Raw genomic sequence first — 18,379 nt, forward strand, 5'->3', positions numbered from 1 at the left:
CTGCACGGCACTCATCCGTGAACAAAACAGTTTTGAAATCAGTCTTCATGTAATGTTTGGCCCACTGGAGCCGTTTCTGCTTGTGTGAAGTGGATAGAGGAGGTCGACAGGATGGCGTATGCACAGCTGCAAACCTCTGAAGGACCCTGCATCTTGTTGTTCGGGGGACGTTGGAGGCACAAGCAGCTTCAAAAACTTGTCTGCTGCTATGACAAGGCTTTTTTGCCGCTGCTCTTTTAACCTGACGTAATTGCCTGTAGGAAAGAGTCCTCAATTTGCCCTTATCAGCACGCATACGTGTGTACTGTGAATCAGCTACATACTTCTTGATTGCCAAGACACTTCATCCTGATCATCGCACAATGATGATTGTAGTCATGCCTTGACCTAAACACTCCACAATTTGTTGCTTCTCAGCAGCCGACACATCCTTTTTCTTTCCTATTTTGGCAGAAAATGTAGGCTGCTTAATAATGTGAGACAGCCTTCTTAAGTAGTCTTGCCTTTCATTGGACACACCTGCCAAACTAATTAGCACAGGTGTCTGTGTATCACTGTAAGCAATTGCTTACAGTGATATAAAGAGCCCTGACACACATCACCATCAATGAGTTTAACTGACAAACAAACAAATTCTTCCCTTATCACTCCTAAACACTTTTTGCATAATAATTTGGAACACAGTGTACATGTGCTTTTCCACAAAACACCAGTGGTTCACGTAGTGAATCTTACAGTTCTAACTTGCCAACCGTGGTCTGTATGGAGTTGTTCAATAAAGGGCCTAAAATTAAGATAACATAGATGGGAGAGGTCTCTATGAATAGAAATTCCTAAGTATTTGATACCCTGTGAGGGCCAGGCAAAGGGAAAGTTGGACTGGATGGAATCCTATATGGATTTGGGGAGGGAGACATCGAGGGCCTCAGACTTCGCTGCATTGATTTTAAAATTTGACCATGTAACAAAGTGATCTATTTCAGCCATAACAGCATGGATGGATATATGTGATTGAGTGATATATACTAGGACATCATCAGCAAATAGAGAGCACTTGTACTCGGTGCCTCCCACCTCAATCCACCTAATATTGGGGTTATGGCGAATTGATGAGAGCAGGTGCTCCGTCACTAGGATGTATAAGAGAGGGGACAGAGAACATCCCTGCCTTGTCCCATTGGTGATTGTGAAAGGTGATGAAAATGTTCTGACGCGCCCCCTGGGCCTTGGGACACCCGGAGCCGGACCCTTTTTGGTGGATGCTGGTGGTTGTAGTCTCCGTGGCGGCAACCCGGTTCCGTGGCTCAGGGCGGTCAAACCAGTGGCGGAACTATTTATGTGGTTTTGATGTTTAAATGTCCGACTACGCCACCCGTGGATTGCGGTCAGAGTGAACCGCCGCTCCAGGGCAGACCGCTGAGGCTGGTGTTGTTGGTGCAGCAGAGCGTAGCATAACTCCCCACGGGAGGAGTATAGCCTCAGGGCAGTGTATGCGGAGGATGGGGGTGATGGTGCAGGGCAGCAGCAGTAATGACACGGAGTCAGTGATGCAGTCCAGGGCTTTACTCACAGTTCTTATTATCCAGACCACGTCTGCAGGTAACGGCTGCCCACGTCGTACTGTGCTCACCAGGTGAGGGGCTCAGACAACTCCCAGATAACTTTGGAGTGCTTCACAGGACCCCCTTTGTGTGTCCTTTGTCTGGCCTTTCTTACCAACCCTTCTGTCCGGCTGCCTCGGGCCTCCTCTTGGTAAACTTGGCGCCAGTTTCCCTGACCCTATGTGGTGCCTTCCTAGCGGGTGTAGCGAGGGGCTGCGCCACATAAAATGTCACAGCCTCCTGTTTCTAGCTGAGGGTCGTTTCCTGCCTCCACTAGTTTCGGGGACCGGTCTCCCCCTTTGGCTTGACCCCTCCACGCAGGTGGATTCGGGCGTGCGGTGGCGACTCGCCCGTCCGCACCCCTGAGATCCCTTCGTTCCTCGTTCCTGGAGCCTTCTCCGCTCCTCTTCCTTCCTTCTCCCTCTTCCAGGCCTGGGCCTCTGTTACTAGGCCCGCCTCCGGAGCAGAGCTCATGCAGAGTCCCTGCTCCCTGCCACTTCTGCTCAGACTTCTCTGCACTGAACTAAGATGGTGCCCACCTTTTATACTCCCTTCTCAATGCACCCAGGAACTGCTTCCTCCCTGCTCCTGCACTACAGGGTTCCCCTTCCTCAGTGTTCCCTCCCCCCACTCCAGCCAGGGACAGGGACTGTCGTGCCCATCTCAGGGGCATATTGGTCGCCCTGCCCCACGGCAATGTGGTGTAATGCATGCAGGTGTTGGGTCCTGATCCACACTACATCCTTACCTGAGAGTGAGATATCACACCTCTGGGTGAGGTGCAATACCTCTGTAGCAACCGAGCCCTCAGGGTGCTACAGTTCCATTTATCTTCAGCCTAGGTGATGTATTGCGATACAGGGCCGTGATTTTGGCTATAAAAGGGTCCCCTAGACCCCTACCCCAAGCTTTTTAAGAGAATCATATATGGCGTGCCAGGAGACTCTATGGAATGCTTTCTCAGCATCCAACGAGAGTATCTAATTACAAATTTTTAACTGCATCTAGCCCAGGAAATACTTTGTGCCTAGTAGCAGGGTCTGCTAGTCAGCGGATTATCCCGGCTGTTAAGCAAGCTACACCACCTGTAGTTTGGACACTTAATTTTTTCAAAGGAAATGCTTCGGGACCACGGGATACTCAGTGAAGAGCATCAGGAGGCACCCCAAGGCATAGGGGCTCGGACTGGCAGTAGGATGCCTTGCGGTGGACAGTCGAGCTCGATCCTTATGAAAGCTTTTTAACTGCAGCAGCTTTAGTGGACGCTACTGGAGCTGGAATTACGCGGCTGCTGGCATGAGACTTGCCCTCCAATAGATCCTTGTAAATGGATTTTAAGTGTATTTATTCAAATTAGAGAGACAATTTAAATTAAAAATCTTAGAGCTGCCTCCACCACAGGGGGGCTCGCTCGACCCACCAGCGGACAGGCACCAGTATTGGGAGAGGGGGGCTGGCCGTCAGGGTTCACCGCGGCTCTGGCACAAACCCGGCGACACGGAGGTGGCACGGGCAGGAGCGGACTGAACGTGTCGGCTTCTCACTTTTTGGATTTTAGAAGGGCATGACATGCCTATATCTGTGTCTCCCCCTCCTTTTACTCCTCCACCTCTTTTCTTTTCGCATGACTATATGTACTTGTCACTTTTCCATGTGTTAGTTGTGTCTTCTGAGCAGTTTGTCAGCTTTTGGACACCTTTGAAGGTGTTTTCTATGTGTTTCTATGTGTTTTTGTTTGCCTGCCATTGGTTTTAATGGTGTTCGAAGGTGTTCGACGAACAGTTCGACGAACAGTTTGGCGAACACACGGGTGTTCGACGAACCGAACCGAACTCGAACACTACGGGGGTGGCTCAACACTAGTCCTCAGTAGAGTTGAGTGAATACATTTTCGCGACGCAGTTCTTTCTTCCACAATGTTTGAATGCTGAATTATTCTGCTGAAAGCAGAAATCTGCAACTATCTATAGATATCTATAATTGTTATGTTTCATTGTAATCCCGCCTGTGATAAAGATGAGATGACTGCTGACAAATGAACTCTATAGAAGCCTAATTTTAAGCATAGAAACCAAAGTAAAAACTGCAAGATTTCAGGATTTTTATTTTAATAAAGAAACTTACATAGAAAATTAAAAAAAATTGTCAAAAAATGTGTAGCTTTAAAATTTTGATGTAGTCCATAAATCAGTTTCTGATGCCACATTCTCTTTAAACTCACATTAGGGACAATTTTTTGCAAAGTCAAATATCCTCTAGATATCTTTTTGAAGTATGAGTGGAAGTCTTGATAGAAATGGAGGAAGTCATGGGGAGAACATGCAAACTTCATGTAAATTTTGCCTTTGATTGTATCCAAGCAGAGGTGTAACGACCACAGTCGCAAAAGGCGTGACCGCGACCGGTGCTGTGCCCCACTATCAGTATTTGGTCAGTATTTTTTCTCAGGAGTGGAAGCCAAAACCAGGAGTGGGTGATAAATGCAGAATTGATGACTTGTTTCTATTATTCCTTTTCTCTGATTGTTCATCACCTGGTTTTGGCTCCCACTCCTGAGAAAAAATACAGATCATATACTGACCAAATACTGATAGTGGGGCCGTGGCCTAAGCTGTATTGTGGCACCGAAACCTGCTGTTTCCCTGCACTGCAATAGATGCTGCCAGTCAATCAGAGGATGGCATGAGATGGCAGCTTGCCTGTGATGGGCGGCGCAAGGTTATGATGTCATGCGCTGACTGTGTCAGCACACCATAGTCAGCTACCAACTTCGATAGAGGAGGACGCTGCACGTCGTGGGAGCTCGAGAAGGTAAGAAGAATAATTTGTTTTGTTTTTTTTAATGTGCTGGACAAGAAAGGAAGGGGCCCAGGATGGAGGACATTATACCAGGAAGGGACCCAGAATGTGGGACATTGTTGTAGGATCAGACATTATTACTGGAAGTTGTCCAGGACGGAGGACATTCTATAGGACGGGGCTCAGGATGGTAGATATTATTAAATAAAGGGCCCATGATGGGGGACATTATTACATGATGAGGAGCATTATACCAGAAAGGGGCCAGGATAGGGGAGATTATAACAGGAAGGAGCCAGGATGAGGACATTACTGCATGGGGCGCGAACACATGTCTTTATAGGATCTAAAATGCTACAAGGACCCGTACATCTAACCAACATGCAGGTGGAGCCCAGGTACAAATTTTGTACTGGGGCCCATCGGACTCTAGTCACGCCACTGTATCCAAGCTGGGACCCAAAACTGCAAAATAATATTAGGAGATATTCAATACAAAAAAAGTTGCCAACTAAGGCTATGTTCACACGCCAGCGTTTTTGCTGCGTTTTTTTTCTGCAGCCAAAACCTGGTCTCTTGGCCGTAAAAATGTTGAGCTCAAATGACAGGTTTTGCTGCATTTTTGTGTTTCTTTTAGCAGCGTTTTTGCAGTGCTTTTTAGCTTCATTTTTTTTGGGGGGGGGTGTATTACATGTGTGATTTATCTACAGTACATGTTAAACAAAGTTAGTTTTATTCACCAAATGCGCAGTAGAAAAATTCCGCAAAAACACTGACAGATTTATAAAACGTTGTCGTTCTCAAATTCGGCCAGGGAAAAAGACAAAACACGTGCATGAAATTTCTGAAATTTCATAGATCTTGCTGGTGCTGTAAAAAGCAACTTCTTATTGCATAAAAAAACACTGCAAAAACAAAAAACACTGCCAAACACTACATGTGAATATAACCTAACCTAGTTTATGCGACTGAGCTTGTAGGTTGCTTATTTATGATAAGGAATATTAGTACTTTTTAACCATTGATCCACTTTAACTACATTGACTATAAAACTTTGATAAGGCCACAGCCCTACTATCAGTATTTGGTCAGTATTCGGTCAGTATTTTTTCCCAGGAGTGGAAACCTAAACCAGGAGTGGGTGATAAATGCAGAATTGGTGACTTGTTTCTATTATACCTTTTCTCTGATTGTTCCTCACCTGGTTTTGGCTCCCACTCCTGAGAAAAAATACTGACCGAATACTGACCAAATACTGATAGTGGGGCCGTGGCCTAAAGGTCTCACCTTCACAGATCTGTGCTGATACTGGGATACCGTGCTCCGCGCCATCACATTGTTTGACGTCTCAAAGTGCTTCTTCATGCTAGCCAGTCCTCCGGGCATTGCGCAAGTTTCCGACTCCTCCACCATCTAAAAAGTTAAAATTGTGGATGTTTTCATTGTAAAACTTTCATATTTTCTCTTCACTTCATCTAAAAACAGGGAAAGTCTCTAACAGATCTGCACATAGGGTCTAAAATCTAATCAACGGCATCCGGTACATTTTATTGGGAAATAAATGGGAGTTATATCTAAAATGTCTGTAAGATGCATGGAGTCGTTCTCCGAGGTATAAACCAGTCCGCCTTCACTGCAACGTTTTATAAAAAGAAAATGAAGTCAGCAATCACTAATCAACATGGAACACTTTTACATATTTCTGAGCTGGTCTAATGGTGTGACCATGCGATTACTTATGAAGAAGACAACCTGTCGGGCAGGAGGAAATAGACGGTGAAAATGGCAGCTTACACATATTACCGCTGACAGCTCCTATGCATCACCTATCACCGTGTCATGCTGACAAGCCATCTACATTTTTTCATAGCATTTTGATCCAATTTGGTTTGCCTCTCGGAGCGAGGAGTGTGTTCGTAAAACAGAGAAAGGAGGGGGATGAATAAAAAGCTTCCAGCCTCGCGTCTCATCACAGAGGGAAAAAAACAAGACGGGTAGATTGATGGATCCTGAAAATTTGTTTATTTTGTTTGGAATAATAAGATGTTCCATAAGATGTTGGTGACCAGTGATTTCATATACTGCAGATTCTGTTGATATAGATATATGGTGTCTGATATTAGACAAACTTGAGAAAGGTTCTGTGATGGAACCAAAATGTCACCACAAGGATTAATAAAGGTTCAACTTTTATTTTATTTTTTTTGCACAAAATTATTCCTCTATGTTGCCATTCTGATCAGTCGTAATGAGCCGGCAACATAGCAGCACTCACTGTCAGAGTGCGGTGTTAGATTACCCGGCAATCAGAGACCAGTGACATCATTTGCGGGGCCAACTCGTTTCGACTGATCTGAGCAGGCAACACAAAGAGCACTGCCATTGTGCACATCACACAGTGCACAGTACGCTGGGACACAGGGACTAGCCCAGCCTCTGAAACAAGTGTCACTGATGACAATTCATTTCAGTGAGGGAGCAGGGGCTCCGGCAGTGACCGCAGCCTCTGACCCCAAATGATGCTTCATTTGAGTATCCCAGGATGCACTGGGTTACTCAAACAAAGCGTCATCAGACAGGAAGTAGAGAAAAAATGCAATAGCTGTTAGATAGTGTAGTTAGGGAAGAGTAGGGAATTTTTTATGCAAATATATTAGAAATTAGTTTAGATTCACCACTATATAGATAGGGATTAAGATTAAAATTTATTTACCGATGGACCACCCCTTTATGGCCGGGGTCACACGAGCTTAGATTCTCTTATGCGAGAGAGTCAAATTGATTATGTAAATGACACTCTGATCAGAGTTTCATCAGAGTGTCAGATTAGTGTAATCTGATTTTGCCTGAATAGAGAATCGTAGCACAGGTGTTCGGAAGGCGTGATCCAAGTGCAGTCCAATGTTTTCCACACCCCAATAGACTTGACTGGGTGAGTGTGATTCAATTTGGGCTGCAAATTGCAGCATGCTGCAATTTTTTTCTCATGTCGAATCGGCATAAGAAAAAAAATTCTGATCAGCACTGCCCCATAGTATAACACTCGTTCAAGTGCTATCCAATAAATCATTGGATAGCACTCATCCGATGTATACCTAAAGGAGTTGTTGGGTCTTGTGTAGTGATGAGCGAACGTGCTCGCCACTACTCTGTACTCGCCCGAGCATCATGGTGCTCGACAAGCTCGACGAGTATTTCCGGGTTGCTCTGGCGGGAACTCGGGTCCCCTCCCTGCATGTTTGGCGCTCTTTAGAGAGCCAATGAACATGCAGGGATTGCCTGCCATGCACTGTAATGCCGTAGCCATGTTGGTTGTGGGCATTACAGTGATTGGCTGGCCGCACAGCGTCATCAGGTGTATATCAGACCTGGCGCCGCCATGATCGTCACAGTCACTCCGGAATCAGGCAGTGTAGGGAGAGATGCCGCTGAGCTAGGGAGAGATTTGCTTGTGTATTAGGAAGTGTAGGGAGAAAAACCGTACATTACACATATCCATCTTAACAAACAGTCCTTCTGAGGACTAACTAATCCATCTGCAGAGATATCAGGCAGGCAATGTATATAGGCAGGCAGGCAGTGTATATAGCAGACTGCAGTGCATATAGCACAAGACGCTCCACTCCAGTTCTGTCGGCTGCTGCTGTTAGATATTTCTGGAAATAGCCTCAGGTCTCAGGGGCCAGGAATAATTTTTTTTGCATCTTAATCCTCATTATTTGCTTAAAAAGCAATCCAGAGAACACGGTTTTTCTGCGCCATTTCCTTGTTGGCACTGCAGAATACAGCCAGGTCCTTTCCATATTACAGCGCTAAAAATCCATCTATTTAAAACTGTGTTTTCTCCGTCAGACGGATCACATATACGTTTTCAGAAAATGCTGCCATTTCTGTCCTCCATTAAATTTTTTTTTCAGTGTGTCAGCAAAGTTTTTGACACTGGTTTGCTGTTCAAAACAGTTACCTACAGGCCAGGTATTTAAAACTGTGTTTTCTCCATCACACGGATCACATATACATTTTCAGACAATACTGCCTTTTCTGGCCTCCATTAAAAAATTTTTTCAGTGTGTCAGTGAAACAATTGACACCAGATTGCTGTTCAAAACAGTTAACTACAGGCCAGGTATTTAAAACTGTGTTTTCTCCGTCACACGGATTACATATACGTTTTCAGAAAATACTGCCATTTCTGGCCTCCATTAAAACATTTTTTCAGTGTGTCAGCAAAGTTTTTGACACTGGTTTGCTGTTCAAAACAGTTACCTACAGGCCAGGTATTTCAAACTGTGTTTTCTCCATCACACAGATCACATAAAAATTCGCTCCAAACTCAGTCATTTGTAGTGAGCTTGGAAAATACTGTCCTCCATTTAAAATGGGAAACGCACGAGGCAAGGGACGGGGAACTGGACGTGATGGTAATGGTGCATACAGAGGCCGAGGACAAGGCCGTGGGCAAGCCGAAATTGTGCCACAACAAACATCCACATCTTCTCGCCTGACCTTCCTGTCCCAATTTCTAGGGGACCGCAGCACACCACTATTGAACCCAGAGCAGTGTCAAAAGGTTGTTGGTTGGATAGCGGATAATGCTTCCTGTCACTTAGCCACCACCACCACCACCCTGTCTTCCACACGGTCAAGTCTCAGTAGCCGTGAGTCTGGACCGCATATTCCTCACACTAATCCTCCTTCCTCCCACCATGCCGAGTACCCAGAGACAACTGATCCCACACTTGGACACTCTGAAGAGCTGTTCACTTTTCCATTTATAGATTCGGGCCTCTCGCCTGGTCCACTTGAAGTGGGGCAAGAGGAGATCGCGTGTGCGATGCCCAAATATTTGAGCAGCCACAGTCACACGAAGGCGATGGTGGGAAAGTGTCACAAGAGGTGGACGATGATGAGACACAATTGCCAGAAAGTCAGGAGGAAGACCAGGGTGCGGAAGTGGAAGGCGAGGTGGTGGATGATATAGTAACTGACCCAACCTGGCAGGAGGACATGCAGAGCGATGACACCAGCACACAGGGGGAGGGAGGCAGAGCACCCCAACAGGCAGGAAGAAGCAGTGTGGTGGCCGCAGACAGAAGGCAGGCAACCGTTCCCCGTAACACCAACACAAAGGAAGTTGCCAGTACAACTGTTAGGTCTTCCCGAGTCTGGTTGTTTTTTAAAGACTCTGCCGATAACCCCAAAAAGGCCATTTGCAACACCTGCCAGGCCAGCATCAGCAGGGGTGGCAAAATGACCAGCCTGACCACCACCAGCATGATCAGGCACATGGCAGCAAAGCACCTGACTTTGTGGGCCGAACCCCAGGGTCCAGGAACAGTGTCTGCGGGTGGCACCATTGCTTCTTTCGCTGCTGTGCATGCAAACCAAACCCCTGTCCATGGTGCATGCGAAGATGCCTCCCGCCCTGCACACTCTCAAGTAGCAGCATCAGGAATCACGTCCATGTCCTTGTCCCAGCGAAGCGTTCAGTTGTCCATACCCCAGTCCTTGGAACGCAAGTGCAATTATGCAGCCAACGCCCCACAGACCACACTACTAAATTCTCACATTTCACGACTGCTTGTGCTCGAAATGTTGCCTTTTAGGCTCGTGGAGACTGGAAGCATTCTGCAACCTGATGGCGGCGCCGTCCCTCGGTACTCGGACCCCAGCCGCCACTATTTCTCCCGGTGTGCCGTCCCCGCATTACACAAGCACGTGTCCCAAAACATTAGCCGTGCTCTCAACAACCCAGTTACCGGTAAAGTCCACCTAACCACGGACACATGGACAAGTGCTTTAGGGCAGGGACGGTGCATCTCGCTGACGGCACACTGGGCTAACATAGTGGAAGCCGGGACCCAGTTGGACCTTAGGACAGAACACATCCTCCCGACGCCAAGGATTGCGGGCCCTAGGTCAATCAGGGTTGCCCCCACAGTCTACAGCTCCTGCACCTCATCCTCCTCCTCCTCTTCAGCCTCCATCTCCGAAATGACCACATCAGTCACAAGCTGGAAGCACTGCAGCACTGTCTCGGCCAAGGGGCAACAGACTATGCTGAAGCTAATATGCTTAGGTGAAAAACCGCACAATGCTGAAGAGTTGTTGACAGCTCTGAAAGAGCAGGCAGATCTGTGGCTCACACCGCTGAACCTACAGCCAGGCATGGTTGTGTGTGACAATGGCCGGAAACTGGTGGAGGCTCTGAGGCGAGGCAAGCTCACACACGTACAATGCCTGGCCCATGTGCTTAACCTCGTGGTTCAGCGGTTTCTCAAATCCTACCCGGAGCTGCCGGATCTGCTTGTTAAAGTACGCCGCATGTGTGCCCATTTTAGTAAGTCAGCTACAGCTTCCGCCGCCCTTGCAGTGTTTCAGCAGCGTTTGAAGCTTCTGGCTCACAGACTGGTGTGTGATGTCCCCACGCGTTGGAACTCTACACTGCAGATGTTGGGAAGGATTTGTGAGTAGAAGAGGGCAGTTGTTGAGTACCAGCATCAACAAGGCCGTCGGTATTCAGTTCAGACTCCACACATAAGATCTCAGGAGTGGACATGGATGTCAGACATATGTAGCATCCTCCAAAACTTTGAGGACTCCACCAAGATGGTGAGTGGTGATGATGCCATAATTAGCATCACCATCCCGCTTCTCTGTCTTTTGAAACACTCTCTGCTCACAATCAAAGAGGATGCATTGCAGGCGGAGCATGATGAGATGGGGCAAGTAACCATACGGGGTGATTACACACAGCCAAGCCTCATCTCATCCCAACGTGGATTGGGTGACAATGAGGAAGAGGAGGAGGAGGAGGAAGGACAGTAGCTAGTTTCATGCACTATAGATGGTACTACCTGCACAGCTGTCATACCGTCTGTTCAGCGTGGATGGCCAGAGGACAGAGAGGAGGAGGAGGAGGAGGAGAGCATGGTCAGTCATCCTCTTGGTGAGGACAAGGAAATCTTGCCTGTTAGTAGTCTGGCACGCATGGCCGAGTTTATGTTACGCTGCCTTTCCCATGACCCTTGCATTCTCAAAATTTTGGGTGACAGTCATTACTGGTTGGTGACACTTCTAGACCCATGCTACAAGGAGAACTTTATATCTCTTATTCCTAAGGTGGATAGGTCTACAAAAATGGGGCTGTACCAGAAGGCCCTTGTTGCGGAACTATTAAAAAAATTCCCATCTGAAAATGCTGGCGGCAGAAGGCACACTTCATTGAACAACCAAGGAGTACAGGCGAGAGAGACACAACTTCAATCCAGCAGAGGCAGGGGAACACTGTCAAAGTTCTGGGAGAGTTTTCTCAGACCCTCCCATCGGACAGGCCCTGAGGCGCGGGGTACTCTATTGGATTGGGCCAGACTTCTCAACACCACCGAATGATGGCAGCGTAAAATAAACTCCAATCTAGTGTCTTTTCTTGGGAGGTGTATTCCCATGCACTTTTTCACACCCACACATGGGTATACGCTTCCTGATTTTGGCTACTTGCTCTTGTCCTCCTCTTTCTCCTCATCCTCCACCACCATATCACTAGGGTGACCGTGGTCCGTGATGCAACACCCACCTAATTTGTTTAAAGGGTGTTTATGATGCCCGTAAAAAAAAAATTTTATACAGTATGTTCATGTATACCCCCCAGGTAAATGTTTGTCAGCCCATACACTTAGTGCATGGGCATTACAAGTATAGGAGGCCCGCTCCTTTCTAATGGGAACATTTTTTTATGAGGCCCTCCTCCACGTCTCTTCCAAGGGTCATTGAAGTGCCTCCAAGTTTTTGGCAGCCCTTGCATTCACTGCATAGGCCAACACTATGGGAGACTCTCTCCTTTGTAATGGGAATTTGTCGTTACTGTGGCCCTGCTCTATGTGTCTTTAAATTCTTAGTGAGGTTTTTCCTAAAATTGGTCAGCCGTTGGACTCACTGCATACCCTATAACTGTATAACAGACGCTCTCCTTTCTAATGGGAACATGTCATACCTTGTTACTGTGGCCCTGCTCTGTGTGTCTTTAAATTCTTAGTGCGGTTTTTCCTAAAATTGGTCAGCCGTTGGACTCACTGCATACCCTATAACTGTATAGCAGAATCTCTCCTTTCTAATGGGAACATGTCGTACCTTGTTACTGTGGCCCTGCTCTATGTGTCTTTAAATTCTTAGTGAGGTTTTTCCTAAAATTGGTCAGTCGTTGGACTCACTGCATACCCTATAACTGTATAGCAGACTCTCTCCTTTGTAATGGGAATTTGTCGTTACTGTGGCCCTGCTCTATATGTCTTTAAATTCTTAGTGAGGTTTTTCCTAAAATTGGTCAGCCTTTGGACTCACTGCATACCCTATAACTGTATAACAGACGCTCTCCTTTCTAATGGGAACATGTCATACCTTGTTACTGTGGCCCTGCTCTGTGTGTCTTTAAATTCTTAGTGGGGTTTTTCCTAAAATTGTCAGCCGTTGGACTCACTGCATACCCTATAACTGTATAGCAGAATCTCTCCTTTCTAATGGGAGCATGTCGTACCTTGTTACTGTGGCCTTGCTCCATGTGTCTTTAAATTCTTATTGGGGTTTTTCCTAAAATTGTCAGCCGTTGGACTCACTGCATACCCTATAACTGTATAGTAGACCCTCTCATTTCTAATGGGAACATGTCGTACCTTGTTACTGTGGCCCTGCTCTGTGTGTCTTTAAATTCTTAGTGGGGTTTTTCCTAAAATTGTCAGCCGTTGGACTCACTGCATACCCTATAACTCTATAGCAGACCCTCTCCTTTCTAATGGGAACATGTCGTATCTTGTTACTGTGGCCCTGCTCTATGTGTCTTTAAATTCTTAGTGGGGTTTTTCCCAAATTTTGTCAGTCCTTGCAGTCACAGCATGGGCATTACCACTATAGGAGACTCGCTGCTTTATAATGGGAACATTTTTTTTACTGAGACCCGCCTCTATGTCTCTTCAAAGGGGTATTGGGTTGCGTCCAAATTTTTGGCACCCCTTACAGTCACTGGATACGCAATAACAGTATAGGAGACCCACTTGTTAATAATGGGAACAACAAAGCATAGCCGGCTGATGGCTCTCTAACAATAGCTACGGCCGACTGCTGGCCTTTTAAGAATAGTAAGGGCCGTCTGATGTCCCTATAAAAATAGGCTTTCTGACTTTCAGAGTCCCTCCATCATAAATAAAACAGGATGTGTCTAATGATGTGTCACACACCACATTGCCAGATAAGGTTGTAAAATGTTAAAATTACATTTCCCGGTGAATGGATTTGTCTTAAAAAAAAAAAACAATAGGATCTTTCTTTAGTATAAAAAACAGCGTCACCAATTTAACAACAATGTAATCACATTGTTCAGCTCATGCACCTCCTCCTCCATCTCCGAAATGACCACATCAGTCACAAGCTGAGAGCACTGCAGCACTGCCTTGGCCAAGCGGCAACAGGCTGTGCTGAAGATAACATGCTTAATGCTTAATTGACAAACCGCCCAGCGCTGCAGAGTTGTTGAAAGCTGTAACACAGCAGCCTGATCTGTGGCTCTCACCGCTGAACATACAGCCAGGCATGGTCGTGTGTGACAATGTGCAGAACCTGGTGACAGAGAAATGACAGCCGGGGTAGATACGGTTTCCCTTTATGCCAGTCATTTCACCGAGCTAAAGAATATGGCTGTAGTGAAATACAACTCCCGCTGAGAAGCTGTTTCAGATTGAAAACCATTGTGCCCACCAGAGGATTTGATTCTGAGGGCTAACCTTTCTCCCCCGCTCAAGAGCCCCATAGCAGCTGCAAAGTTAGTGCTATCATGAACTCTCCTGAGGTAGAAGCCAGGGCACACCAGTGGATTCTCAGGTGGGACCGTCCAACTCTGCTGAGAAGCAGTCCTGGCTAAGAAAAGTGTGTGGAAAGGTTCTCGGACACTCTATGGCAGCTTTTTTACTGAGGAGGAAACACATGCAAACACGGAGAGAACATACAAAGTCCTTCCCAGTAAGTGCACTGGGGAGGGCACGGGTAATGTTGTGGAACCCGTGCTTGTGGAAGGTGGAGGCGATACCGGGAAAAATAGTGGCGGCTGGGGACCGAGTATGGACACCCTGCCGCCGGCATGAGGTTGTGAAAAGCTTCCGCCTCCACGAGCTTAAAAGGCCATATTTCAAGTGCAAAAAGCTGCCCAGAAATCTGTCAGTTTAGTGTTGCGGCCTGTGGGTGGGTGACTGGCTGGCTGCATACTTGCACTTGCATTCCAAGTAACAGAAAACTAAGCAGATGGTGGCCTCTATCATCATCATGGCCTCACCTCGGCACTATGAACTCTCCTGAAGGAGAAGCCAAGGCCCACCGGAGGAGTCTCCGGTTCTCTGGTGGGCCCGTCCAACCCTGCCAAAAATCAGCCCTGGCTAAGAAAAGTGTGGGGGAAGGTTCCTGGACATTCTATGGCTGCTTTTTAAATGTGGATCGGCCATGCTTATGCATGTTATTTCTCAAACCGCATTACACATCAGGCCATTGTCCAACTCTGTATTCAAGAAATTAAATGCGCAAAGAAAGATGTGTGTGTGTCAAAGCACCACCGACAAGGGCGAGTTGATGTTGGACGGGCTGCCATTGCTTCTGCAACAAGCTGCATTACAGGACTTCCTGTGAGAAATGACACGCAGGGTAGATAGGGTTTCCCTCTATGCCAGTCCTTTCACCGAGCTAAATACAATTGTCAGCAAAAAAAGTTGTGGACTGGCTCCGTACCGTCCCTGGCCACATTCACCTGTCCACATGTTTGTGGTTAGGCGGTCCTTCCCAGTAAGTGCACTGGGGAGGGCACGGGTAATGTTGTGGGACCCGTGCTTGTGGAAGGCGGAGGCGATACCGGGAAATATAGTGGCGGCTGGGGACCGAGTATGGACACCCGGCTGCCACCGGCATGAGGTTATGAAAAGCTTTCGCCTCCATGAGCCTAAAAGGCCACATTTCAAGTGCAAGCTGCTGTCATCAAATTTGGCAGTATAGTATTACAGCCTGTGGGTGGGTGGCTGGCTGGCTGCCTGCATACTTGCGCTTGCATTTCAAGGAATTGGGTAGGGACAACTGAACGCTGCACTGGGACAAGGACGTGGACGGTGATTGTTGCAAGTCTGCAACAACAGGTTCATGGCGGGAGGCATCTTCGCATGCGCCAAGGATCACTTATGATGGACATACTTTTAGGCAGTGACCTGAGAGTCAGAGATACTTCCAGAGGTCTTCCCCATGCTGTTCCCATGACTTTTCAGCACTGTATGCATGTGTCTGATGATGTGTCACACACCACATGGCCAGATAAGGTTGTAAAATGTTAAAATAAAATTTCCTGGTGAATGCATTTGTCTTGGTTGAAAGCAATGCAAAAGTGCAAAAACACATCAAAAACGCTACATGTGAACATAGCCCAAGGTGTGGAGGAGTATTTTTGTTTTTGGCTATTTATTTTGCTTTATATACATTGTACATGTCATGGAAAGAATGTTCCTTAACATATTTCCCAGGAAAATCCATTTTGGTTTAGTTTTGGTATGTTTTATTGTGAGTCCGTAAAAGTGGCGTAATACCTCTGACAACGTTGTTGACAGAAGTGACCTGGGAGTCAGAAATACTTCCAGGGGTCTTCCCCATGCTGTCCCCATGTCATTTGAGCACTGTTCCCATCGATTTGGGCAATTTTTAGGCCCTCTGCAGACTGCCGGGGGGAGCCGCCTGAAAAATGCTCGAGTTTCCCATAGACTTACATTGGGCTTGTTGCTCGGGTCGACCACCCGAGTATTCCAATTTGCTCGACCCGAGCAACGAGTACCCGAGCATTTTAGTGCTCGCTCATCACTAGTCTTGTGGTAAAAGTCTCTATGTGACTGCAGACTTTTGAATTCTTACAGCATGCGCACCGCATACTGTCAGGATTCTCTGGCGTTGAGGGCAATTTGTATACTTCTGGCCACATTCCAACTAGACCTGCTCAACCTTGCTCAATTCACTTATATTGAACGAGGCCAAGCATGTCTAGTCAGCACGTGACCAGATATATGCAAATCGCATACTTGCTTATAAATAACCGCCTATTCTCACCAGCAACACCGGAGAATCCTGACAGCATATGGCGCATGTGTTGTAAGGATTCAGAAGTCTGCAACGAGATAGAGGGACTGCAGACTTTTAACACAAGGATGAACAATCCCTTTTAAGTTTAAATGTTGTTTAGAGCACTTGCAAAAATATCTTGTACAGCTAAAAAGAGGACCCAGCATGTCCATGCAATTCACAATCAGCCCATTCATTTCAAAGTACACCATATAATTTTTCCCTCTGGGGGCGCTGCAGAGGATTTGAGCAATTGTTGCAAAGTTGGATTATTTTTTTATATTTCCTACTGATTGAAAAACCATCAGGACTGCCAAATGAGCAAAGGGAAAAATTTTTACTGAGCTTTGCAAATGATCTTTAAAATATCTGCCCTAGCATCGTCCGTCACATGCCTTTCTATAGCAACGCAATAAGCAGATTTTTTTTCTATATTTTAGTTGTTTATTTAGGAGAGAAAATGACATTTTTTTCATATGATTTGATTATCTCCTGTCCATAAAGCTGCCAATAACGCAGCATCCAGCTACCTCCGCTAATCATAATTGGTTTAACTGAGTGAGTCATTGCGACTCTACCTTATTTCTATGTTGATTAGGCTGCTCCTAATGGATTTGGAGTGTAGAGAAAGAGAAGGGAAAACTGCACAGCCAGAGAATTAAAATGAGATTTCACATCATAAAAAATAAGGAAAAGATATTAGCATCCAATAACAAAAGCGGAGCTTCAGCGTTATCTATAAATCTATAAAGTGTTATTAGAAAATTGCTATTTTACACTTGGATAGAAGGAACTTTTAATATTGAAGATGTATTTGATATGTGTTCTCATTAGCACATTTTATCAATGCTTTGACCCTTGATTCATTTTATTTGCTTGAAATGTTTCACTACAATTCAGCTGCAATTACTTATTAACATAATATATATTGGTGGAAATTAGAAACTCAGACGTGGCTTTTTTTAAAGTATATATTTTGGTAACATTTTACCTAATTTATCAACAAGAAATAGTAAGAGTGTGGTGGGCTGTGAATCTATAAGAGGAGCCCGCAAGGCCGGGACAAGATATTTTGGTGCTTAAACAGTGTGAATGTGCTCCGCTGGCGGACACAGACAGAAAAGGGCCCCTGTGCAAGAACAATAAAGGGCCCTTTGCAGACCAAGAGCTCCTAAAAATGCAAAATTGCACCTGCTTTGGAGCAAAATTGCACCAATTATATGTCCTCCCTTGATGTGCTCCTACACATTGCATGTATATCAACTTATGCTCCAGATCATTTCTTTAGTTTTGCTGTAGTTTCTTGCACTTTGTACAGGGACGAGGCTCCCACTTTTGACCTAGGTATTTCATCTATATAGCTTCCCATGGACGGATGTTTGAAGAGTCGGGGCCTCGGTCCAGCTCTGCCCCATCTACATTGAGATCGGCTGACACAAGGTGAGGTTTTAATATTAGGGGATAGGTCCACCCCGATTGGGTACACTTTGTTGTGGTGGAATGGCTTTTGCGCTTTTTTGGTCAGAGTGGTGTTAACGGCGTGCCTTATGTTATTACATGTACCCTTACTATTTACTTACTGCAAGGTATATGCTTATTTTGTTTTTATCTTGGGTTTTGTCTGTTAAATGGCCACAGTGTGAACATGCTCTTACACAGTGAACGTATACTAACTTATGCTCTGGCTCATTTCTTTGGTTTTATATGAGACACCCTGTTACAGATTTTACATAAGGACCCAGGAGCTTCAAGCTATCACTCTAGCTGTAACTTGTTCATGTTCATTATTTTGTGCATGTCATTTCTCTTCCAGCAGGTGGCGCTACATCAATATATTGCTGTGAGACCAGGAG

General features: G+C 46.0%; 1 protein-coding gene across 4 annotated transcripts in view; it reads right to left on the bottom strand.

Annotated features, from left to right (window-relative positions):
* XIRP2 (xin actin binding repeat containing 2) overlaps positions 1–18,379 on the bottom strand; it is a 238,766-nt gene that overhangs the window by 63,339 nt on the left and 157,048 nt on the right. For 3 of the 4 annotated variants that reach the window (XM_073647012.1, XM_073647016.1, XM_073647015.1), the window contains one exon: positions 5,688–5,813. The exons of the other annotated variant lie outside the window; for it this stretch is intronic. In XM_073647012.1, the coding sequence (XP_073503113.1) occupies positions 5,688–5,813 (126 nt within the window). The remainder of the gene's footprint in view (positions 1–5,687; positions 5,814–18,379) is intronic. 4 annotated transcript variants of the gene reach the window in all.

Source organism: Phyllobates terribilis, unplaced genomic scaffold (assembly GCF_046119375.1).
Source record: "Phyllobates terribilis strain yellow unplaced genomic scaffold, ASM4611937v1 Scaffold_9__5_contigs__length_417890890, whole genome shotgun sequence".
Taxonomy (NCBI): Eukaryota; Metazoa; Chordata; class Amphibia; order Anura; family Dendrobatidae; genus Phyllobates; species Phyllobates terribilis.